A 24,660-nucleotide genomic window follows, 5' to 3' on the forward strand; every position below is an offset into this window, starting at 1 on the left:
TTTATACTAGACACTAATTTTCCTTTAGGCCTAGTTGGACCGAGGAGGAAAATGGTTTGAAAACATCATGGATGTTCTATAAAAAAAAGTTATGTGAAATTTATTAATTCGAATATCTTAAATAAATTGATCTTACACGGCTCTTCTAAAATTAGTCGTATGTTTTCTAGAACAAACTTTTGTAATATACATCATTAAAGGTATACTTTAATCTTTCTAATTAAGTTGACTTTGGTGATAAGATAAAATTATTTGATAATACACTCTTCTCCCAATATTTGTTGTCTTCCTATCCGGTGGTTGCAATTAAAAGTTTTTGTTCATACAGACGTTTGCTTTTCACTTCAGCCTGCTTTTAAATCATGGTCATCAATGACAGAATTTTTTATATATATTAATATCCAAGCTATCAATTCCATTTTATAGACGAGTCCACACAACATTCTATGATTATTTACCTGATTATGGGTCACTCTCAGCAGATACCATACGTTTGTTCAGGCAAGAACAAGAATATATATAACGAGAGTAATTAACTTGACCTGCACGCTGCAGTCATTTGTAGTAGCAGTATTTTAAAAAGGGCCATACCTTCACCGAAGTACGCGTTACGCCTTTAGGAGGGCTATATAAAGACATACCACCCTCCTCCATTCCACAATCCATAGCAAGCTAGAGTAGGAAAGCAACAGGAACCAGTAGTAAACTCACCAGAACTGATCATGGCCATCTCCAAGACGGCTTTCCTCCTTGCCATCCTTGGCTGCACCTTCTTGTGTAGTTCTGTCCTAGCGGCCCGTGAGCTGAGCGATGCAGCCATGGTGGAGAGGCACGAGAGGTGGGTGGCAGAGTATGGCCGTGTCTACAAGGACTCAGCTGAGAAGGCACAACGGTTTGAGGTGTTCAAGGATAATGTTGCGTTCATTGAGTCGTTCAATGCTGGGAACACCAAGTTCTGGCTTGCTGTCAACCAGTTCGCTGACCTCACCAATGATGAGTTCAAAGTGACCAAAGTGAACAAAGGTTTGAAACCAATTTCGACAAGGGTTCCAAATGGATTCAAGTATGAGAACATGAGCGTCAATGAGCTTCCAACAGCCGTGGACTGGAGGACCAAGGGAGCCGTCACACCTATCAAGAACCAAGGCCAATGTGGTATGTACATCATTTATGATTGATCATGGTAAATTCTTATTTTCGTGCAGTGATATGAATTGGTGAGTTAGCTAGTGATGATGACATCTACAATGGCACGATTAACTGTAGGTTGCTGCTGGGCATTCTCGGCTGTAGCTGCCATGGAGGGCATTGTCAAGCTGAGCACTGGCAACCTCATCTCACTCTCCGAGCAAGAACTGGTAGATTGTGACACCCACAGCATGGATGAGGGCTGCGAGGGCGGCTGGATGGACAGTGCCTTTGAATTTGTCATTAAGAACGGAGGCCTCTCCACAGAGTCTAGCTATCCATACAAGGCCGTGGATGGCAAGTGCAAGGGTGGATCCAAGAGCGCTGCAACCATCAAAGGTCACGAGGACGTGCCAGTCAACAACGAGGCTGCACTCATGAAGGCAGTGGCCAATCAACCCGTGTCCGTTGCCGTCGATGCAGGTGACAGAACGTTTCAGTTTTATTCCGGTGGTGTGATGACTGGCTCCTGCGGCACTGAACTTGACCACGGCATCGCTGCAATTGGGTATGGCGTGGAAACTGACGGCACAAAGTATTGGCTTTTGAAGAACTCATGGGGCACCACATGGGGAGAGAAGGGATTCCTAAGAATGGAGAAGGACATTTCTGACAAACGGGGCATGTGTGGCCTTGCCATGAAGCCTTCCTACCCCACGGAGTAGAAAATGAAGCGATTATTAGTGCTCCAAACATCTATGCATATTGAATAACTACGTGCCTTCTGTACTCATACAGTTTGTTCTTTATGTATCTTGTCCTACAGATATACGTGTAATTTTTACTATGATTGTGAACTCTGTAAATATACCGATATTTGAATAGTACACTGTTAATCTTGTCGAAGTATTTCATGCTCATACAGTCCAGATAGCTACATGTCCTATCTTAAATAACCACATAACGTTGTGAGCGAAGTATCTGCATCATTTTATATATGTAGACTCGAGAGATGAAACTTTTTTCAATCAATTGCACCATTATTAACTATACTAATTATAGAATAGTCTCGAACTTTTTTTGTTTTCGTGTAGAGATTTAGTTTCTTATTTTAATTACATCGAGGGACTCAAAATTGACGTTGCATGGGTTTTGAACATTTGATGTATAGGATTTTAAATTTGTTATTTTCATTTCTTATATTCACTAGTTGACTTTTTTTATAAAAAAATAACACAAGAAGAAGAGCTAATTGACTTAACCAACGTTCAAATTGATAGTGGTAGCATCGAAAGAAAATAGCCATTGACAAAAAGGAAGAACATAGAAAATCATATTGATTTCAATTATTATTTATTATTTTTTTGGCATAGAAGATTCTTATGCTTCTTTCTCCACAGAGTTGCAATAATGCAAGCAGAGCTCCTTTTCTGTGAAAGGTTTCCAAATTGCAGAAGAGAAATCGTTTCTTGACAAACATAGAGCAAAATTACTTTTCCACACTACTGTCAGATTTGAGTATTCAAAGCTCTCCTATATGTTTTATTCACAGAGAACATCATTAGACATGTACTTTGATAAATGGTGCAGATATATATAGCCCATGGTGAGTCTCATTTTAGAAATTCTAAATCAAGGGTGCATGGCATCCTATAGTTCCAAACTACTGGTTTGGGTTGGTGCAAGGCAATATAAATATAAGAGCTCTCTCACTTCCCTGAATGAGTGAATGAAGGAGAGAACGAATGGACTTGGTCTACACAACACATGCACGTGTGCGCGTATCCGCGTTTCTTGTCGTATAACTGACCGTGTGACGCTACGACTTGTTACCGGTCCGATAGGTTTGCGCAGAGGCCCCGCGAGGTGCGCCCTTGCGCGCTGCACGTTTGGTGCTTGGTATTCGGCGCGACATGGTTTTGCGTCAATGGGCAAAATGCAGCAAAAATTGATGGAGAACGCGAAGGAGGCTATGCAGGAAGGAGGGATCTCAGATAAGAGCGTTGCAGAGTTTGCGGCAAGTATTTGTCAGTCTAAAGGCGCAGTTATGCAGGCTTTGTTACCGGCTGGTGCAGATCAACTCTTTCTGCCCTGCTTTGTTCAGGAAGAAATATATTCATTTTAAATGATAGCATAGTCTGCCTTTCTTTTAGAACATGTGGTAAATAAATATAATTCATCACTGGACAATATGGGGCCACATATCAGTATCAGGATAGTTATGGGCACTATTGTCCTTGGTTAAACTTGAAATTACTTGGTTTCATGCCTGATTGCAAAAGAAGTATAATCCAAAGTTCACTGTAAAGCCTGATACACTTATTACCTTATTACCTTGTTAGATCCTATCAGGTGATGTACTCAGCGTCCCTTTTCAATACTAATGTGCAAAGGTATGCCTTTTATTTGGGATAATGTTTATGCCCTGTTCTGCAGCTCCACACAACCTTCTTCCACTAATCCCTCCCTAGCATACTATCTTGATGAAGGACTGGCTGCGGTTAAACCATCTCGTATGACGAAGTAAAGACGATGATGATGTGCACATCATAATTCTAGGATGACATATATGCTTGTATAGCAATGTTCAATGGTCAGGAAGGATATTTCCTTAATTACCCTTGGCTAACTGGAACACCCCGAAGCACCTTGGACTGCCTTGCTAACAAAAGGTTTAAAGAACTCGATTGGATAACGTGCTGCTTCTGCTTGCATACTAATATTAGATGGGAGCGTATCCAGTGCAACCCGATTGGGGGTGCAATCGGTGCAACCTTTGAACGGTAGCCCTTCGATTAAAATTGAACGGACCAACTCAATCCCGCAAACAATTTTGCAATTAACCCCCCGCACCCTGGCAATTGCTCCCAACGCGGCCCTTCCTTCCCGAGCGAAGCGAACCAGTACTCTCGATTGGAGGCAGAAGGAGAGCGACGCGGTGGAGAAAGAAAGCGGCGGCCGCCCCCAAATCGCGCGCGCTCTCCGGTGGCCGTGTGCGCCGCAAGTCTCCGAGGGCCGCGCCGCAGGTCTCCGACTATGGTCCTCTCCGGCGGTGGTCCTCTACTGGCTGGCGGCGCCCCAAGTCGGCTAACCCTAACTCGATACGGTGGGCCGCGCCGCAGGTCTCTGGCGGTCCTGCCCCGTCGTGGATGTCCTGGTGGCCCGTCGTGGTGGCTGCGGTGCCCTGTCCTGGTGCCTGCCCGTTGAGGTGGCTGCGGTGCCCCGTCCTGGTGCCTGACTTGATTGTAAATGAGTGTTTGTGTGCAGTGTTCGTGTTTAGACATGAAAATGGCAGTGTCCATGTGTGTTTGAAATTTGTGTTATGAAATTTGTCTAGTTTCCAAGTCTGTACAAGTCTGTATGAAATCAGTGCTATGAAATTTGTATGAAATCAGTGCTCCAGGAAACAATACACTGGACAGGATGAATTATATCCCTTCTCACCGGACCAAGAGCAGAAGCCTCACAAACTAATATTGCAAAGAACACTCCTACAAGGAACACATACTACAAGGAAAACTGCAAGATTGCAAAGAACAATATGATCTGCGGCTTCCAGAACACTCCAACATATATAATGGAATCTTGGTGAGCAGGTGGCATCGAACTGAATAATTGATGTTTGATAAAGAGTCAGCACATACACATAAGTGAAACCAATCTTTGATCATACCATTGTTAGCACAAAATAAAGCACAGAATACACCATTGTTAGTACTAAATACATCAGTTTCATAATGAAGCATTGCTTATCACTTTGTTTGGGCAAGTACGTGCATCATGATGGCCTAGTTGCTTGCAGTTTCCACACGTGCGTTTATTATTTCCTTGCTTCATCTCCTTGCTTTTCTTGATCCTCTTGCATCTCCCCTTGGACTTGACATCGTTGGGAAGGTGTATATTGACTTCATTTGGAATCTTTGTACCAATGAAAGCTTCGAATTCATCTTGCTTGGAAGTACTTGCATGAGGGACAATCTTTTGGAGAGGATCATGTAGATTGCACATACTAGAAAACAAATAGTCCAAGCCTTGCTCGGATTGCTTGGTCATTTGGAGAAGATCTTCAAACTTGTTACGGGAATCTGAAATTTTTTTTCTTCATTGACAACTCCATAGGATCTATAGGTTTTTCATCTAGTATTTTATCTTCCTCATCAAAGAAAATTTCCCTACACAATAAAAACCTATATCAGGAATCTTACACATAAATCACCGGCATAATGGTATAACAAATAGGCAAAAAGACATGTACCTTTTACATCGTTTCTCCCATCTCTTCATAATATAAATCACCGGTATCTCATCTTTCTTCTCAGTTCTTAGGCTTGTATGATATGGCGGCATGGGATGCCATAGGACTCTTCAAATTTACATGAGCACTTCCAAAACATGGTTGATTTATCCAAAGTAACCACTCGTTCCTTTCCAGAATGGCTGCTAACTATCACACTTTTCATCTCTTCATTGTCGGTAATGCCTTGAATGAAACAATGGTCTCTAGCAGCTAGCAATTGAGATTGAAATTCGGCAAACACTTCATGTGTATATATCCTGCTGCACTGCTTCTCCATGGCCCATGATGTCTTCAAAGTCGGCTCACTATGCATGCTTTTATTGTCAGCTATCAATTCTCCTTGATATTGACACTCCAAAGCTGTATCAAACCTTAACCAAAACTCAACCAAGGACAATTTCCGACGAATGAAATGATTAAAAAATAAATTTGCACTCTCTGAGCGTGATGTAGTCCTAAGGACTCCTGCCAGGGGTACATCCATAAAGTACGCCGGAATCCAAGATGCACGAATCAAATACCTTGTGGAGAACCACTCATTTCCACTGAGTTGAAAATCATTGATAAAAGAAGGCCAACTACTCTCAAACTCCTCCGGAGTTTCAGATCCCCAAACACACGAGTTAAATCTATCCTAGAATTCGCGGTCCTCTGTCAAAGATGGGCTGACCTTCTCAGGTACTTTGTCCATGATATGCCACATGCAAAGTCTGTGAGTTGTATCTGGTAGAATCTTACTAATAGCAGCCTTCATGCTCGCATCTTCATTTGTTATGATTAGATGAGGTGGCACTCCACCCATGGCTTTAAGGAAAGTCTCAAACAACCACACATATGACTCGATCTTTTCATTCGACAAGAAAGCTGCTCCTAGAAAAACACTTTGCAAGTGATGATTGACTCCAGTGATTGGTACAAAAATCATGTTGTATTGGTTGGTGGTATATATCGAATCCAGAGATACCACATCACCAAAATGCTTATAATTTTTTCTACTCGTTGGATCCGCCCAAAACACACGCATCAGCCTTCCTTGCGCGTCCACCTCAAACTCATAAAAAAAAGCAGAATTCACTTCCTTTTTTCTTTCAAGTTGAGCCACAAACATCTGCGCATCTGCATCCTTGATTCGTGACCTAAGGTCACGGTAATAGTTTTTCAAATCCCTCAATGTGCATCCAACATTCTGAAATCCACCCTCACTCACATGGAGAAGTCGATATGCCTGTGAGGTTCCAATGCTAGCTTTATGACAGCTGAACAATGTACTCTTGACCCTCTCATTAACATGGCGGTTCGATCTAAGCAAATGCCTCTTATTTGGGGAAACAAGACCATGATTATGATGCTCAACCATGGAAGTTATCTGGTACTTCTTGTCAGTACCGAGCTTGACATAAATATGTGCCTCACACCCACACCTTGTTTCCAGCACACTAGGTGGCTTCCTCTTTTTTCCAGCTTGATCAACAATTTTTGTTTTCCTCTCCTTTCTATAGCCTTCCCTTGAGCAATAAAAATACTTCGCTATTATTTCCTCATTCTCTTTTCTTTGCTGACCAATACGAATCGAAAAGCCAGCATCACGTGCATAGTCTTTGTAAAAATTTTGCTCATCCTCAATGCTATCAAATGTCATCCCAATCACAGGCTTTGAACTTGAATCAACATTGCGAACATATGACAAACCCTACAAAATAACAACACAGGAAACATGATGAAAATGTTTCGTAATGAACATATAATATTTGAAGAAAAACTCAAGCGGTTGCCCATTACATTTGTTCCTATTAGCCCATCGGAGGTGCCGTCCATGGCTGCCACAGGCACATCGGAGGCGTCGTCTATGGCTGCCACAGGCACATGGGAGGCATCGTCCATGGCGCAGGGAGTCGAGGCAGAGCCAGCAGCGGGCCTTGGGGTGCAAGAGGCGGAACAAACGGCAGCCCTAACAGAAGCTGAGGCGCCGGCCCTAATGGAGAAGGAGGCGGCGGGTCTAGGTGATGCTGTCCCCAAACTCGGGGCGAGGCCGTCGGCTGTGGGCGACGCGGCGGGGAAACTCGATGCAGAGGCCATGGAAACAACGGCGATCGTCCGGCGAAGAGGACGCCCAGGCGGCGGCCGCCGCGTCGCTTGCTTCTGTCACTCGCGATTTCCAATCGAGCCACGTACCGGTTCGCTTGCTTGGGAAGCAAGGGCCGCGTTGGGAGCAATTGCCAGGGCGCGGGGGGTTAATTGCAAAATCATTTGCAGGATTGAGTTGGTCCGTTCAATTTTAATCGAAGGGCTACCATTTAAAGGTTGCACCGATTGCACCCCCAATCGGGTTGCACTGGATACGCTCCCATATTAGATTGCATTCAAACTTGCCGATACCCCATTTGGTACGGAACATCTGGTGGAAACCCCAAAGAAGTTCTTTTGTACCATCTTTAAAAATTCCCAGTTTAATCCTCCGTGCAATCCACAAGGGCAATTAATCTTTTTGCATGGATGAGAACTCTACACACAAACAGTGGTCGTTTTCAGCTGTAACCAGAACGTACGTCTCATGGACAAACAATTTTAAACCAACTGAGACGAACTTGACGGCTACGCACACCAGTAACTAAACTATACACTTAATATAAGCGCCGTACTTACATAAATAAATACATTCAAAATCCTATAAATACACCCAGACCATGGCCATCCCCAAGTGCAAGCAGCAGCAGGAAGCAACTACAAGAGCCTGATCGACCATGGCCATCCCCAAGGCACCTGTCCTTGCCATCCTCGGCTGCATCTGCTTCTTCAGTGCTGTCCTTGCAGCTCGTGAGCTGAGCGATGACCCGGCCATGGTAGCGAGGCACGAACAGTGGATGGCCCAGTACAGCCGCGTGTACAAGGATGATGCCGAGAAGGCACGCCGGTTCGAGGTGTTCAAGGCCAATGTCAAGTTCATCGAGTCATTCAATGCTGCTGGAAACCGTAAGTTCCGGCTTGGTGTCAACCAGTTTGCCGACCTCACCAACGACGAGTTCAGAGCAACCAAGACCAACAAGGGGTTTAATCCAAATGTGGCAAAGGTGCCTACCAGATTCAGGTACGCGAATGTAAGCACTGATGCACTTCCAGCATCGGTGGACTGGAGGACCAAGGGTGCTGTCACTCCCATCAAGGATCAAGGACAATGTGGTAAGTTAGTACACTTATGTAACCACAAACCAATGTTTGTTACTATGAGTTCACAAATCACAACACCGGCAATCAAAAACAACTATTGGACTCAAATTATTGGTTGCAGGATGCTGTTGGGCGTTCTCGGCTGTGGCTGCCATGGAGGGCATTGTCAAGATAAGCACTGGCAAGCTCATCTCACTTTCAGAGCAAGAGTTGGTGGATTGTGATGTCCATGGAGAGGACCAGGGCTGCAATGGTGGTGAGATGGATGACGCCTTCAAGTTCATCATCAAGAACGGTGGTCTTGCCACTGAGTCCAGCTACCCTTACACTGCACAAGATGGCCAGTGCAAGGCCGGATCCAGCAGCGCCGCAACCATCAAGGGCTATGAGGATGTGCCGGCGAACAACGAGGCTGCCCTCATGAAGGCGGTAGCTAACCAGCCTGTGTCGGTGGCGGTAGATGGTGGAGACATGACATTTCAGTTCTACTCTGGTGGTGTGATGACCGGCTCTTGCGGAACTGTCCTGGACCATGGCATTGCCGCCATTGGTTATGGAATGGCCAGTGACGGCACCAAGTATTGGCTGTTGAAGAACTCTTGGGGCACAACTTGGGGTGAGAATGGGTTCCTCAGGATGGAGAAGGACATCTCCGACAAGAGGGGAATGTGTGGCCTTGCCATGCAGCCATCCTACCCGACTGAGTAATTAGCGCTCCGAATTCCTCATATCCATCCACACATATCTTGATATCCATGCGATATGTTCACTGTCAGCTGCTCATGATGATTCATTCTTATGTGTCTCTAAATTGTCTTAATGCGATTGTCATGTAAAATTGTGCTTGTATACTCGAATATCATGTGAATAATCTTAGCGTGGCAAGATTGTGTTCCGTACTCATTCTGTTTATCACTTTGGAGTTCTAGTATGCTTTTCAATATTATTTCTTTCGAGTAGTTCACAGGTTTGTGGCTCCCCTATGCTGCTTTCTTCTTCCATATATATGGATGGGGCTTTGCTACGGTACTCCGAAATAACTGTAGACCGCGGATCTTGATGGTTAAAACGAAGTAGGAGGTAATAGTATTTATATATATTTAATTCTAAAAATAGAATTCAAGGCAACCAATCAACCAAGGATCATCCAGACGCTGATTAGAATTCAAGGCAATCTAGCCGGTATCTCAGCATCGAATTTTGACAGTGGCCACCATGCACGAACCTGCGGGCTTGCCGTCGATCTGGATATCCAAGAAGGTTTTGGCTGTGACCTCCGTCAGATCCGGGTCTGGTTCATACGCCTGAAGAACAACAGCATCGGCATGAACAAAGGAAGAATCGAAAGACGATGCTGCGAGAGTGATGGGTGGCCGGGCACCGCTCACCTGGGCCAGCGTCGGGGTGGCCTCGGCCAGCGCGAGCCACAGGAACGCCGCCGCAAGAATCTCGGAAGGGGAGTTGTTTCTTCCGTGAACTAGATCAACGGGATTTTCTCTTTTCATGTTATTTTTATTTTTTAAATATCTCATCTGCTCTAAAAATCGGCGGCTGTGATTTGTTTGAGGTATTACCTCCTGTGAGGTAAGGTAGTAGGAGCACCCTAGCAAAGCCCGGATGGATGCAACACGAGCTTGTGTTGTTTGAACAAAATGGGAGCATGTTGCCTGGTTAATCCTAAATGAGCCTCATGGTCATGGTCCTCTGATCTGTGACCTTCACGCTTTGTTTTTGGCAACCCATTTATTTGCTACTGGCTGTTAATAAATTCTCCTTTTCTTGCTCACTGTGTTGAAAGCCAATAAGCCCGTGGCATTTACAGAGCAAGGAACTTCCGGTTTCAAAGGCTGTCTAATAATATACATATTTAAGGTCGATCAGGAAGATCCACAAGAGCAGAGAAGCCCTTTCCATGTATATATGGCAAACACATTAATTTAGGCAAGTAGCACTTACAATCCACAGACAAAATTATTAACATAAACGTACATATCCACAAAATTATGAACTAGTGTCATCACATATCTTTGACAATTAATGGCTTGATGAATACTTTGCGGCAAATTCAGCAATATCCTTGTCTGAGCTCCCTTCTTTTTGCATAGCTTCCTTGGCCTTTTGCATCCACATGGTGGCATTCATCCTGTACTTATCCTTACTATCCCCATCCATAACCTCCTTGATGCACCTTTCCACCTCGTCTCTAGTCAGCAAGCCTTTCTCATCCTTGCGCACCCGGACGCCCAAGCCCCACACACTCTCCATGTATTTTGATATGGTTGGCTGGTCTGCCCAGTGTGGTATTGCTACCATTGGCACACCATTAACAATTGCTTCCAATGTCGAGTTCCACCCGCAGTGTGTGAAGAAACAGCCTGCAAGTCAATAGGGCATCACTACCTTTTTACATTGCTTATTAGTTTGTCTTATTTTCCATTGTATATAAAGGAGTAATCATTTCCCGTACCTGTGGCTTTATGTGCTAGGACTTCTAGCTGGGGGCACCAAGAAACAATAAGGCCATGTTGTTTGCACTTATCACGGAGTTGAACGGACAACTTGTGTTCTTCATTTGATCTAACAACCCAAAGGAATGGTTTACCAGAATTGCACAATCCATTGCCAAGCTCTTCTAACTGTGTTTCGTCGTAGTCGGAGACAGTCCCATAGGATACAAGGACTACAGAGCACGGAAGCTGCTTGTCAAGCCAAGCCAGGCATGACACACTGCTGCTGAAGAGGTTGAAACCATAAAGTCTTGTTGAATGGCAAACGGTCATCATCAAGATAAAATGATGGTAAGGTTGGGCCTATTGTCTTTGCACGCCATGTCTGTGCCATATAATCTGCCTCCTGCACCATTAACAACGCAAATAATAAAAACAATCTTATGACAGTGAAGTGAACTAAAAGTATCACCACTAATAGATGAGTAATCATAGATTATTGAGTAAATAAATATGTTCGCGGACGCATCTTGGCGTTTGTATCTGCAGAAAAGCAGAGCATGGGCAAGCAGCACCGGAAACTCACATGAGCAATACAACAGACAGGTTGCGGGACTCACCTTGGGTTCGATGGCGTGGAATGAGTTGACGAGCACGTCGTCGGCCTCCTCCAGCCCCTCGAACTGCCGAACGGACGCCTTAAGGAACACCGGGCACCAGTCCGGCCTCGCGGCGAACGGCGGCACGTCGTCGGGCCCGAGCTCGACTCCCAGCAGCCCGCGCGCGAACAGCTCTCTCCCGTCCGTCACCGGCAGCTCCAGCCGCCCCGCCCACACCTCGCCGTAGACGATGTCCACGGAGCACGGCTGCGACAGGAAAGCCGCGGCCGCCACGCCGGCCGCCTTCGCCACCCGGCGCGCCCACGGCAGGTGCGGGTCGTAAACCAGCACGCGCACGGGCCGCCCCGCGGAGGCCTCGGACCGGAGCAGCTCCGCCAGTGTCTCCGAGCCGACGGCCTTAAGATGGCGCCAGTACTCGTTGAGGTCGGGGCACGAGGCTGCCCCGCCGTCGTCGAAGCCGTCGGAGATGGCGGCCACCCTGAAGGGCTCCCCTGGTGCCGGGGTGGTGGAGAGGACGTACCGCGAAGTGACGAGCGTGGGGCGGAGCCCGAGGTACGCGAGGCGGCGGCCGAACTGGAGCAGCGGGTTGGTGTGTCCCTGCGCTCCTGGGTACGGAAGGAGCAGGACGTGCGCGCCGGAGGAGGATGAAGACGAGGTGGTGCCGGCGCTCTTGCTCCCCATGGTTTTGGAATGTTGGTGAGGAACGGGCTGGGTGAGAGTTGCGGCGTTGGGGTGGTTGCTTAAGGGCAACGGTTCCCATTTATCCTCTCCCATTGGACATCGGATATTTGACATAGAAGTATTAGATATAGTATAATTAAAATTTAATTGTATAAATAGAGGCTAATTTGTAAGACGAATTCAATAAACCTATTGAGTTTATGATTTGAGCATGTTATGCTACAGTAAACATGTTATGCTTAATAGATTCATCTCGAAAATTAGCATCGGCTTATGCAATTAGTTTACAGTTAGTTCAGATTTAATCTCTCTATTTAGTATCCAAACATCCAATGTGATATGGATAAAAAATTAGTTCCAGAATCCAAACACCCTCTAAACCGAGTCATCCCACGTCCCATCGTTCCTTTTTCTGTATTTAGAAAATTCACATCCCATCGTTCTAACCATAAGAAAAAAAAACAAACAAGGTCCATTCCATCCCATAGACTAAATATAAGGTGCTAAAAAAAACTGAGTACGAGGGAGGACAATCCTTTCGGTGAATTGAAGGACACTTTGAGGAGCCATGGCAAACAAGATATATTTAGCAGCTGCTCCCTCCGTTCAGGTATAAAAGACGTTGGAAACCCGTTTGACAAAATTAAGAATGCTATAGTTACTGTTTATCCTTGCGATTTAACGCTGCGCGGGCAGAGCCAAAGGAGGGGTTGCGGTGGTCCTCGACGAGCAGCACCGGGAGGGATTAACAGAGCGCCGGAGCAGAGGTGTCACGAGCAAACATGGTAAGATTGGCCAGCGGTATCATAAATCTTTTTCGCAGAGAGTAGAAAAATCTGCCAAATACTTTTTTTAAAAGGAGTGATTTTGTGCTGATTCTATAAAATAATTCTCTTAAATAAACTAAGAGGTTGGGAGCTTAAAAATCATGCATGATCTATTTTTTGCAAAGTTAATCTTATAGGATCATAAAGAATCACTCTCAGCCAGTGAATCATTTTTTTTTCTAAGAATCAGTTTGATAGAACTGGATGGAGCTCTACCAAATTGGGTCTAAGAAACGTTTTGCTTATACTACTGGCTTCATATATTAAGAAACGTTTCACTTGAATCTAGTGGTATTAGAGTCATGGTGACGGTAGGCCAACCTAGTGCTAAGGATTTGGTAGAATATGGAGTGATGAGCGAGGTGATATACGCCAAACTAGCTTTGCAGGTCTAGCAACGGGCCAAGGGCGATGTGTTGGATTCGGTGGCGAGAGCAGCTCGTGACGAGAAATAAGGGGTGATTGAGGCTGAGGTTGCGTGGAGATGCTTGTCGGAATCAAGGAACAATGTGCTTAGCTTAGATATTGTAGACGCTCGTGCAACATGTGTCGGGTGTGGGAGGGGGAGGAGGATTTTTTTTACGGTAATGATTTAGGACGGTCGTCCGAAGCCATGACAAATATCGGATGGACATATGGCACCACGTGCTTCACATATTTCCTACCATATGTTTCTATCTATTATTCTGCTTCCCGCACATTATCACTTTGAGCCAACCAACAAACCCGTCCCTATCCATTCCCCTTTTCATTGCTCTGGTCGTCTTTGATCCTGCACATTTGTCTCAGTCGCCGTCAGACCCGGAACTAATAAAAGCTTTAGTTCTGGGTTCAACAGTTAGGGACCGGACGGGGGACCTTTAGTCCCGGTTGGAGCCACCAACCGCGATCAAAGGCCCATCATTTGTCCCAGTTGGTGCCTCTAACTGGTACTGATGGCCACAGGCCACAGGACCTATTGGTTCCAGTTGGTGGCTCCAACCGGGACCAACATCCCTGGCCCTTTTATCCTCTTCTTCCTCCCCCTGCTCGAGCCATTCAGCTCCTTTGTTCTTGGCTCGGGTCGGGGAGCTCATGCCCATCTTCTGCATGTTTTATGAAGGATTTTGATTCCCCATCCATCCAAAAGTTTTAAAGGTTAGAAACTTCATCCTCTCATCTTACATTGCTAGAGTAGCGAGAAATTTGAGGGTTTTTTTAGATTGGGGAAAATATTAGAGTTTTTTCGATTTATACACCATTTGAGCTCAAGTTTACTTAAGGTTTGCATACCTACATGTGATTTACTTGTATAGTTGATCAAAATGAGTACATAGAGTAGAATATTATTTTTTGAATGGGGGATATATATATAGAGAGAGGAATAGTATTTAGCAAAAATATTGATATAAATTTTTATTTTTAGAATGAGAGTATGTATATATGACCATATATGGATTTGAATGTGAAATGTGAATATGTAAATATGAAATTTCAAATTGAATGTTTATGTGAAATGTCAAATTGCATAATTATTGAAAGTGAAACAAAGATATATACTTGGTATTTATTTCGTATTAAGAATAAATTATTTTGACACTCTAATAATATATTTATTTAGTCTCAAATGAAACCATTGAGAAGTAAAAAAATCTTTATTTCAGAACACGTATCTATCCTTAAACTTGACCATGCAGTAATGACACTGCCGTTCGGGGCCAACATGAAATCCGCGGTATAAGGACATGATGAAGGAGTACGGCCTTGGTCCCAATGAAGATATCCTCACCTTTGAGCGAGGTGAGGATGCCACAATCGGACCAAGGCTGTACTCCTTCATCAAGTCCTTATACCGCACCGTGTCATGGATATTAATGTTGGCCCCGAATGGCAGTGTCATCACCGCAGGATCAAGGTTAACAACAGATACATGTTCTGAAAAGATTTTTTTTACTTCTTGATGGTTTTAGATATTTCCCTGAAACAAAATTGTGAACCTTGATTGCATCCCATATGGCATGGGATGATGAGTGTTCACCTCAAACTGAAGAATATCAAAATAATTAGGGTTTAGAAATAGTGAATGTGAAATGTGAATGTAAAGATGTAATTTGAATATAGCCCGTGATTATGAGTATATTTTTATTGTAGTTCTAAAAATTTATTTAGTTTTTGATTAGTGTAGTGTTGTGGGAGTTAGTTCTTTTTTATTGTAGTTATATCCATTTTCAATTTATTTGATAAGTGAGTGTGAGTATATTTTCATTCTAATTATAAGAATTATTCAATTTTGTACATTTATTTGATAAGTGTAGTGAAATAACTATGAATATGGTTATGTAGAAATGGATGATGCATTGGAGCGCCATGCGTCCGCTCGGGCGTTGGTATGCAACCATTTGAAGCGCACCGGATATTCCCTTGTGTTCCATCCTGAAGAGCGTCTTGGACTCGTTAGCGGTCCTATTCGTCGGTGGATTAAGAAAGCATTTGATTGTCTCGCACTAGGAAATGCAAGCCGTAAATTTGAGCGTGAATTTGATGTCGAGTTGCATGGTACCGATGATGATCGAGACTTGATGGCTCGACGGAATGCATGGCGCGGAGTGTAGGGGATGGCAGAAATTGATCGTTCGGTGTCAAGAGTTCGCGAGGCGGCTCACGAGGCATGGGTCAATAGGTCTCATGAGTAGTTTGTAATAGCATGTAGCTTATTCGGTATTTTAGACCTTTTAATTAACCATGTTGTGGAATGGATATTTTAGACCTTTGAATTAATCATGGTGTGTGATGGATATTTATTTGGACCTTTTAATTCTGGGCCTCTTAATTTATTATACTGTCACACCCGGTTTAGGAAAGGTAACCGAATGCATCCCATATGTGCGCCAAGATCAAGTTCCGCACATACAGTAGACGTCACAAGCGAATATCCGAAGCAATGCATTAACGAATAAGAGTATAGTAGTACTTTATTACATGACCGACAGTCTTAAGCTTAAACGAATAAACGAACGTCGGTAAATAGCAGCAGACTTCAACTTCACGGGCAGTTGACTGGGAGACATACGCCTAGAAATCGCCAACATCTTCAGGAAACTCCGGATAATTATCTTGTTCTGAGCAGCATTGGTTTTAATAAAGCAAGCGTGAGTACACTTATGGTTGGTACTCAGCAAGTGGGGTAAATTATATGATATGCAAGGCTAAATAAAGGATAAGCTGACATGGTTTGACTGCGATAAGCATTTTAGTTGGTCAAGTTTTATTTAGCAAGCATTAACTAGGTTTAAGTTTATACCAACCCTTATATAAAAACTAATTAAATAAACAACAACATCAATAAAGAAATAACAGCTTAAATCATCTTCAAGTTCAATTATCATGTGAGGGTCCAAGCCGCTCTTAACCGTGAGCACGGCTGATATATCAGTTTTCACTCTGCAGAGGGTGTACACTTTACCCACAGCTCGTGTTTCCCTTGATGCCCGGGTTTGCAAGGCCCTTAAACACTTCCAAGGTGAGTGGCAGGGATTCACTACGAGGCCTTTACAAAGATTCCCTAACTTGTATTGGTCCGCTAAAGTTTCAGGCCGCAGTGGTCATAACCCTCCCTAATGAGGAAGACGCCTTACCCAGGATCATATCTACACCTCAAGAGGACCGAGCTATACCCCATCAACGCACTCCCCTCTTGCCCTTTCGGTAAGACCTTTACAAGCCAAGGTTTCTAATTAATTAGCCAAGACCAGAGCCATGTAGTACTGTGGTTGTACTGTTTTCCTGGGTGGTTCTCCATGTTCCAATTCATTCAATAATCTTATTTATCACCATAACAATATTCCGAGGACTTGAAGGATACAGGAGATAACATGATTTCCAACCATCCAAAAACTACCAATAAGCAACTAGCATAGCTATAACATAAATAAAACAATCCAGGTTTAAACAAGGAAGTTAAATAGAATCTAGTCATATCCTTAATTGGGTTCCGTCATATTCTAGACACATGCATGCATAAAAAGTAAAGGTAAAATTGTGATATTAATAGGATGGAAACATGATCAAGGACCACTTGCCTTCGTTAGCAAACTGCTGCTGCTCAGGAAATTCTTCAAAGTCTTGTCCCTGCGGATCCTCGAACTGTGCACCATCTAACATCACACACAAACACATACAGGCAAATAAATGCAAATAATAAGAAACAGTACACCAATCAATATAAACAGAACAAAATAATATTTTAGAAACATTGTATAAGTCGTAAGGATCGCGTGAGCGCAAGAATCGATGAAATCGGAGTTAGAACGGAGAAGTTAGGGCTAAAACAGGGTTTCAGGGGCTTATTTGCGAAAGATTTGGGTCTAAAAGGACCTAAAACGAAGAAACCAGGGGCTAGATTGCAATTAAACCCTAGACAGAGGGGCTAGCACGCAAAACCGAAGGCTAGAGGACGGCGGGTTAATTTTTAGAAAACTCCAGGGGCTAAACAGAAGAAAAAGGACTAAACTGCAATTATTTTTGAACTACACAGGATTGTGGGTTGATTTCTAAAAACTTGAAGGGCCAAACTGCAAAACTGGCATGGCTGACTGGTATACGGATCTGTTGACTTGGGCTAGATTAAAACGCGGCCGTTGGATCTAGATCGGACGGTCCAGGGAAGGGGGGTGCGAGGCGGCGGAGGGGAGACGCCGGCGGCGACCCGAGCGGCGGAGGCTCGCCGAAGATACGTGATCTCGCGTCTCCGGCGACGATTCGGGACGGGATCTGGTCGGGGAGAGAGAGGGGAACGTGGGGAGTCGTTTTGGGGGGAAAAGCGGCGGCCAAGACGACCGAGGCGGCCGGGCGATGGCGGACGGCGGAGCGGCTCGGCGGCGAGCTCGCGCGGCACGGAAAAGGCTCGGGGAAGAGGAAAGGGGTGGCGGCTGAGGCTCCTCACCACCTTGCGGTGCTCCGGGGGCACTTGATTGCCGGGAAGCGGCGGCGGACGGTGAGACGACGGCGGCCCGAGGCGAGGACGGCAGAGCGGCGGCAGTGGCTAGGGTTAGGGCACGGGCGGCTGCGGCTTGGAGAAAGAGAGGCGCGGGGTTGCGGCGGCTTAAGTAGTGGCGGCCGCGGTTACCTGGGCGTGCGGGCCCGAGGCGGAGACGGCGGAGGAGGCGGAGACCACGCGGGGGCGAGCCGGACTCGAACCTGAGTCCGGTGCGGCGCGGGGAAGAGAGGTCTGACCGGCGGGACCCACGCACCAGAGAGAGAGCGGGGGAGGAGCAGGGCACAGGCGGGCGCGCCGATGGGCCGGGGGAGAGGCCGATGGGCCGAGCGCGCGTGGGAGAGAAAAAAAAGAGAGGGAAGGAAAAGAGGCCGCGTGCGGGGGGAGCTAGGCTGGACCGGGGAGTGGGCTGCGCGCGCCGGGAAAGAGAGGAAGAGAGATGGCCGCGGGCCGGGCTGCAGGGGGGAGGGAGAAAAGAGTAGAAAAGGGAGAGGGGAAAAGAACCGATTGGGCTGGGCCCAAAGGAGAGAAAAGAGAGGGAGGGAAAAAGAAAGAAAAAGAGCAAATACTTTTGAATTTGAACATGAAAATTGAATTCAAACTTAAATCCAAATAAACTACAACCAAGGAAACAATGCAAAGAGCATGAATGCACATGTCATATATTTTCCTTTACATTCATTTTTATACTTTAAGAAAATTGTTTATCAAAATCTTGTAACCCTTTAACCTACCATGTTATTCAATTTATTTTTATACTTTGCAAAACTTAGGGTATTACATATACATATCGTGTGATGGATATTTTTGGAACAATAGTTAATGATAATTCGCATAATACAATGCAGATGAACCGGTAATGAATGTACAATACTGACCGACGTTTCAAGGAGTTTATTGATGGCCTGCATTATTTTTTGGATGTGGCCGAGGCAAACAAGCGAAATGGTTTCATGTGCTGCTCGTGCGGAGATTGCAAGAACAATAAGGATTACTCCTCTTCAAGGACCATTCACAGCCATATATTTGCTAATAGTTTCATATCCAATTATATTTGTTGGACCAGCCATGGAGAAAAAGGGGTTATATAATGGAAGGCAATAAAGAAGAAGGTTGTGACGACACGTTTCCTGGCCACACTGGATTCAATGCCTTTGACGATGATACTACCATGCAAGAGCCTGAAGGAGAGGTAGCAGATAATGATCCCACCGACGATCTTGGGCAAGCATGGCGCGGTGTGCGGGAAGATTGTGAAAGTGAAAAGGAGAGGATGAAGTTCCAGCAGATGTTAGAGAACCACCACAAGTTGTTGTACCCAGGCTGCAAAGATGGATTAAAAAAGCTTGGTAGGACCCTGGAGTTGCTACAATGGAAGGCAACACATGGTGTATCTGACAAGAAATTTGGTGAATTACTGAAATATTTTAAAAAATATGCTTCCTAAGGATAACAAATTGCCTACCACAACATACGAAGCAAAACAACTTGTTTGCCCTCTATATTTGGAGGTACAAAAGATACATGCATGTCCCAATAAGTACATTCTCTACCGCGGTGATGAGTACGAGAATTTGGATGCATAAACCAGTCTAATTCCTTGTCTTTGAGTGTTAGCCATCGAGCTACGGAGAAGCACAGTACTAATTACTGGCCTATAATCGAAAGATAGTATATGTCTATATTTTGAAAGGAAAAAGGAAAATAAAAAATGGAGAAATAATTGTAACAACATATCAATGATCTGAACAGTTGAAAAAAATCGAGTTTTTAAGATGAATAGATGATATTGCATCATCAAATTCTAATTTAGTTGCAATAAAAAAGTAAATAATTGAGACTGCAAAATCTTTAGATCACATTTTCTATAACCATGTTATTAGAAAAAATCGTGGAAATTCTAGATTGAATCCGCAGGAACAATTGAGGAAAAAAATCAACATTCAGAAATTTGGAATAATATTTTAATTTGACCAGCCTAGGTTAGAAAACGTAAACTATATATGGCCGCTGCATCCCACATTGATCGTTGGGAACATCACCTCAAATACTTCCTCTTAACCAATCGGCTGCTTCCAATACAGATGCAAACGGCAAAATCGCATCTTCCAAGTTCCAAACACATGGAACTTCACACTGCGAACAAACAAGCTAAGGAGGCGGCGCCCGTCCTGGTATGTTGTGTTGCGTGTTGACCAAGGCCCCAAGTGATGGAGGAAGCAAAAACGAAGTGGAGCAAGAAGCCCACAAGTCAAAGGAGCTTCCCAATCAGTCCACGCACAAGAACCTTGCGCGCCACTCCACTGCCCGGCCGCCACCCCTATTTAGCCTCCCAAACGCCGCCGCCGCATACAGCAACACACCTCACCGCCGCAAGAAGCCAGCCAAACCAATGCGCCATGGGGAGCCCGAGCGCCAGCACCACCTCGCCTTCCTCCTCGTCCTCCTCCTCCGCTGCCGCCTCCAGCGAGGAGACCCACACCCGCCGCGGCGTGCACGTGCTGCTCCTGCCGGTCCCGGGTGCGCAGGGCCACACCAACCCGATGCTCCAGTTCGGCCGCCGCCTCGTGTACCACGGCCTCCGGCCCACGCTCGTCACCACCCGGTACGTCCTGTCCACCACGGCTCGGCCCCCGCCCAGCCCCTTCCGCGTCGCCGCCATTTCCGACGGCTTCAATGACGGCGGTATGGCCGCGTGCCCCGACCTCGCCGAGTACTGTCGCCGCCTCGAGGCCGTCGGCTCGGAGACGCTGGCGGAGCTGCTCCGCTCCGAGGCCGCCGAGGGCCGGCCCGTCCGCGTGCTGGTCTACGACCCGCACCTCCCGTGGGCGCGGAGGGTGGCGCGGGCGGCGGGCGTCGCGGCCGCGGCGTTCCTGTCGCAGCCGTGCTCCGTGGACCTCATCTACGGCGAGCTGTCGGCGGGGCGGCTCGCGCTGCCGGTCACGGACGGCGCCGAGCTGTCCAGGCGAGGACTGCTCGGCGTCGAGCTTGGGCCCGACGACGTGCCGCCGTTCGCCGCGAAACCGGACTGGTGCCCCGCGATCACTCAGACGTTGCTCCGGCAGTTCGAGGGGCTGGAGGACGCCGACGATGTGCTCGTCAACTCGTTCCGCGACATCGAACCCAAGGTGAGCGAGGTCTTGCTGGCCACCTGTTTGTTGTTTTGCTCAAGACAAAAGAAAAATCGAGTACTCATTGCCCATGCTCTGCCTTTGCAATGGACTTCAAAATTCACAAGATTATTGACATGCTTTCTTTGTTGACCCATGAGCAGGAGGCAGATTATATGGAGCGAACATGGCGCGCAAAGGCAATCGGACCATGCTTGCCATCATTCTATCTCGATGACGAGCGTCTTCCGTCAAACAAGACATACGGCTTCGACCTATTCACCACCACTGTCTCGTGTATGGCTTGGCTTGACAAGCAGGCTCCTTGCTCCGTTGTCCTTGTATCCTATGGGACTGTATCCGAATACGACGAAACACAGTTGGAGGAGCTTGGCAATGGACTCTGCAATTCTGGCAAACCATTTCTTTGGGTTGTGAGGTCAAATGAGGAACACAAGTTGTCAGATCAACTCCGTGAAAAGTGCAAGGAACATGGCCTTATTGTTTCCTGGTGCCCCCAACTTGAGGTCCTAGCACACAAGGCTGCAGGTACAAAATTAAACCCTGAACATTCTTATGAAGCAAAATAAAGTTAGTGAACTGAATTGACCACCAACAACTAAAAATGAACTGAATTGACCAGCAACTGAAAATTAGTCATGTTAATCTTTTTACCAATGATTAATGCACATATTATGAATGTGAAGGATGTTTCTTCACGCACTGCGGATGGAACTCAACACTTGAGGCAATTGCTAATGGCATACCAATGGTTGCAATGCCGCATTGGGCAGACCAGGCAACCATATCAAAATACATGGAGAGCATGTGGGGTATGGGCTTGCGAGTGCGCAAGGATGAGACAGGCTTGGTGACAAGGAATGAGGTTGAACGGTGCATCAAGGAAGTGATGGATGGGGATAGGAAGGATGAGTTTAGGAGGAATGCCGCTAAGTGGATGCACAAGGCTAAGGAGGCGATGCAGAAAGGAGGGAGCTCAGACAAGAATATAGGCGAATTTGCTGCAAAGTATTCATCACGTTAAACGATAAAAACATCCAGTGATATGGAATGTGTTGCGAGCATAGCCAGTTTTAATCCTTATGGCATTGCGTCTTCCAAAATGTCGTGGGAGACCAAACATGTTGTTATTTTTTTATGTTAGCACTCAGCAACCATTGTAAAGGCAAAGTTACATGTTTTGTGTTATTCAGTTATTGTAAATAATCATTTGAAATTGTAAGTGCTATTTAAACGTGAAGTGCTTCTATGCTCTACAAGGACAAGGAGCTCATAAATCTCATGACATGTAGCTTATCTATTTAACCTTGCAACATTAGAAGCGTACAATTTAAGAAACTTCCGTTTCTTTAGATCCATGTATGTTTTGTTCCCGATCAAAAAGATGTATATTTTGTTCTGAGAAGTCAGATGAACAGGATGCATCCATGAAATCCAACAGCCTGTAGGCTCTACAATCAAATTATACTAAACAATCCAGCTGCAATCAGTTCAACATATAGGCGACAATCTGCTCCCCGCAACCGGGGTCGCCAGACCCTGATGAAATTTGCCAAAATCAATGGAAAATCACTGTTTAGTATTGTTCATCCATGTGGTCGACCCTAGCGTTTAATGCATCCGACCCGGCGGCTTTCTTGTCTGGCTTCGCCCCTGGCTCCCCATTTCCTTCTGTGAGCTCCATGCATAAACTGAAAGGGGACACAAGATACAAAAATTAGAACTTAGAAGCTCTGCTATCTTGTCAAATTATAAATCTTGTTTCCAGACCCAAAACATTTACAAGGTATTCATTTACAGCATATACTAGTATATCCATGTGACTACAATTTACACACATATGAAAGAACTATGACGAATAACAAGCATCCATTATTCAAGCTGCGTGTCGTATGTGTATGAAAGTGATGAGGCATTTTTTGAACTGCCTATTCGGTAGGGTAGGATGGCTGCATGGCAAGGCCACACATTCCCCTCTTGTCGGAGATGTCCTTCTCCATCCTGAGGAACCCATTCTCACCCCAGGTTGTACCCCAAGAATTCTTCATCAGCCAATACTTGGTGCCGTCAGTATCCTGTCCATAACCAATCGCTGCAATGCCATGGTCCAGGTCAGTGCCGCAAGAGCCGGTCATCACACCACCAGAGTAGAACTGAAATGTCATGTCTCCTCCATCTACCGCCACTGACACAGGCTGGTTGGCTACAGCCTTCATGAGAGCAGCCTCGTCGTTCGTAGGCACATCCTCATAGCCCTTGATGGTTGCAGCGCTGCTGGATCCGGCCTTGCACTGGCCATCTTGAGCGCTGTAAGGGTAGCTGGACTCAGTGGTAAGACCACCGTTCTTGATGATGAACTTGAAGGCATCGTCCATCTCACCACCGTTGCAGCCCTGGTCCTCTCCATGGACGTCACAATCCACCAACTCTTGCTCTGAAAGTGAGATGAGCTTGCCAGTGCTTATCTTGACAATCCCCTCCATGGCAGCCACAGCCGAAAACGCCCAACAGCATCCTACAACCAGATTTTTTGTATCACCACTGTTTTTAGTAATAAACAATTACACATGTCTATGGTTACCAAAGTGTACTTACCACATTGTCCTTGATCCTTAATGGGAGTGACAGCACCCTTGGTCCTCCAGTCCACCGTTGCTGGAAGCGCATCAATGCTAACATTCTCATACCTGAATCCTGTAGGCATCTTCACACCATTTGGATTAAACCCCTTGCTGGCCTTGGTTGCTCTGAACTCATCGTTCGTGAGGTCGACAAACTGGTTGACGCCAAGCCAGAACTTTCGGTTCCCGGCAGCATTGAACGACTCGATGAACTTGACGTTTGCCTTGAACACCTCGAACCGCCGCGCTTTCTCGACATCATCCTTGTAGACGCGGCTGTACTGGACCATCCACTGCTCGTGCCTCGCCACCATGGCCGAGTCATCGCTCAGCTCACGAGCTGCAAGGACAGCACTGAAGAAGCAGACGCAGCCGAGGATGGCAAGGAGCAGCGCCTTGCGGGTGGCCATTGTCGGTCAGGCTCTTTCTCGCTCTGTCTGTTGCTTCCTGCAGCTGTGCACTCTGCTGTTTTAATTTCTTTTGGTGATCGGGGGGTATATATAGTTGATGGTATGCATTTAGTTAAGTAATATACACGGTGCGTACACGACGTGCCTAACAAATTTAGCTGGGTGGTGACCGTACGTAGCCGTCAAGTTCTTCTCAAATGGTAAAAAAACTCATGTGCATGAGACGTACGCTTTGCTGCACGATTGAGAACGACCCCAGGGATTGAACAGGACCTTCTTTGGAGTTTCCACAAGATCTTTCATGCCCAATTGGACTTGAGTAAATGTGATTGCAAGGTATACTATATATATGTATAGCCAA

The 24,660-nt window shown here is 45.7% G+C and overlaps 5 protein-coding genes across 5 annotated transcripts; 3 read left to right on the forward strand and 2 right to left on the reverse strand.

The window, feature by feature from the left end:
* The first annotated feature begins 722 nt into the window (after positions 1 to 722).
* Positions 723 to 1,853, forward strand: LOC112901123 (senescence-specific cysteine protease SAG39-like). Its single transcript, XM_025969963.1, has 2 exons — positions 723 to 1,155; positions 1,267 to 1,853. Exons 1-2 carry the CDS (start codon positions 723 to 725, stop codon positions 1,851 to 1,853), a joined length of 1,020 nt encoding a protein of 339 aa, XP_025825748.1.
* A 6,208-nt stretch (positions 1,854 to 8,061) lies between these two features.
* On the forward strand, positions 8,062 to 9,298 carry LOC112900230 (senescence-specific cysteine protease SAG39-like). The gene is made up of 2 exons (XM_025969015.1): positions 8,062 to 8,602; positions 8,712 to 9,298. The coding sequence occupies exons 1-2, from the start codon at positions 8,167 to 8,169 to the stop codon at positions 9,296 to 9,298; spliced, it is 1,023 nt and encodes a 340-aa protein (XP_025824800.1). The 5' UTR covers positions 8,062 to 8,166.
* A 1,176-nt stretch (positions 9,299 to 10,474) lies between these two features.
* LOC112900229 (UDP-glycosyltransferase 79-like) lies at positions 10,475 to 12,403 on the reverse strand. The gene is given in 4 exon segments (XM_025969014.1): positions 10,475 to 10,965; positions 11,058 to 11,343; positions 11,345 to 11,443; positions 11,658 to 12,403. Coding segments are annotated over 4 exon segments (1,407 nt in total). The 5' UTR covers positions 12,339 to 12,403; the 3' UTR covers positions 10,475 to 10,624.
* Positions 12,404 to 20,508: 8,105 nt separating this feature from the next.
* On the forward strand, positions 20,509 to 22,292 carry LOC112900228 (UDP-glycosyltransferase 79-like). The gene is made up of 3 exons (XM_025969013.1): positions 20,509 to 21,265; positions 21,412 to 21,796; positions 21,955 to 22,292. Exons 1-3 carry the CDS (start codon positions 20,537 to 20,539, stop codon positions 22,290 to 22,292), a joined length of 1,452 nt encoding a protein of 483 aa, XP_025824798.1. The 5' UTR covers positions 20,509 to 20,536.
* Positions 22,293 to 23,048: 756 nt separating this feature from the next.
* LOC112901084 (senescence-specific cysteine protease SAG39-like) lies at positions 23,049 to 24,299 on the reverse strand. Its single transcript, XM_025969917.1, has 2 exons — positions 23,864 to 24,299; positions 23,049 to 23,783 (listed from the first exon to the last, which is right to left on the reverse strand). The coding sequence occupies exons 1-2, from the start codon at positions 24,297 to 24,299 to the stop codon at positions 23,197 to 23,199; spliced, it is 1,023 nt and encodes a 340-aa protein (XP_025825702.1). The 3' UTR covers positions 23,049 to 23,196.
* Positions 24,300 to 24,660: the final 361 nt, after the last annotated feature.

The sequence above is a fragment of the Panicum hallii genome, chromosome 7 (genome assembly GCF_002211085.1).
Source record: "Panicum hallii strain FIL2 chromosome 7, PHallii_v3.1, whole genome shotgun sequence".
Classification (NCBI taxonomy): Eukaryota; Viridiplantae; Streptophyta; class Magnoliopsida; order Poales; family Poaceae; genus Panicum; species Panicum hallii.

Bases quoted from the DNA above. Each gene is read 5' to 3' on its own strand.
- LOC112901123 (XM_025969963.1), top strand. From the start codon at position 723: ATGGCCATCTCCAAGACGGCTTTCCTCCTTGCCATCCTTGGCTGCACC. The intron at 1,156-1,266 runs GTATGTACATCA...GATTAACTGTAG, and splicing joins CAAGAACCAAGGCCAATGTG to GTTGCTGCTGGGCATTCTCG.
- LOC112900230 (XM_025969015.1), top strand. From the start codon at position 8,167: ATGGCCATCCCCAAGGCACCTGTCCTTGCCATCCTCGGCTGCATCTGC. The intron at 8,603-8,711 runs GTAAGTTAGTAC...TATTGGTTGCAG, and splicing joins CAAGGATCAAGGACAATGTG to GATGCTGTTGGGCGTTCTCG.
- LOC112900228 (XM_025969013.1), top strand. From the start codon at position 20,537: ATGGGGAGCCCGAGCGCCAGCACCACCTCGCCTTCCTCCTCGTCCTCC. The intron at 21,266-21,411 runs GTGAGCGAGGTC...ACCCATGAGCAG, and splicing joins TCCGCGACATCGAACCCAAG to GAGGCAGATTATATGGAGCG. The intron at 21,797-21,954 runs GTACAAAATTAA...ATGAATGTGAAG, and splicing joins CCTAGCACACAAGGCTGCAG to GATGTTTCTTCACGCACTGC.
- LOC112901084 (XM_025969917.1), bottom strand. From the start codon at position 24,299: ATGGCCACCCGCAAGGCGCTGCTCCTTGCCATCCTCGGCTGCGTCTGC. The intron at 23,784-23,863 runs GTAAGTACACTT...ATCTGGTTGTAG, and splicing joins TAAGGATCAAGGACAATGTG to GATGCTGTTGGGCGTTTTCG.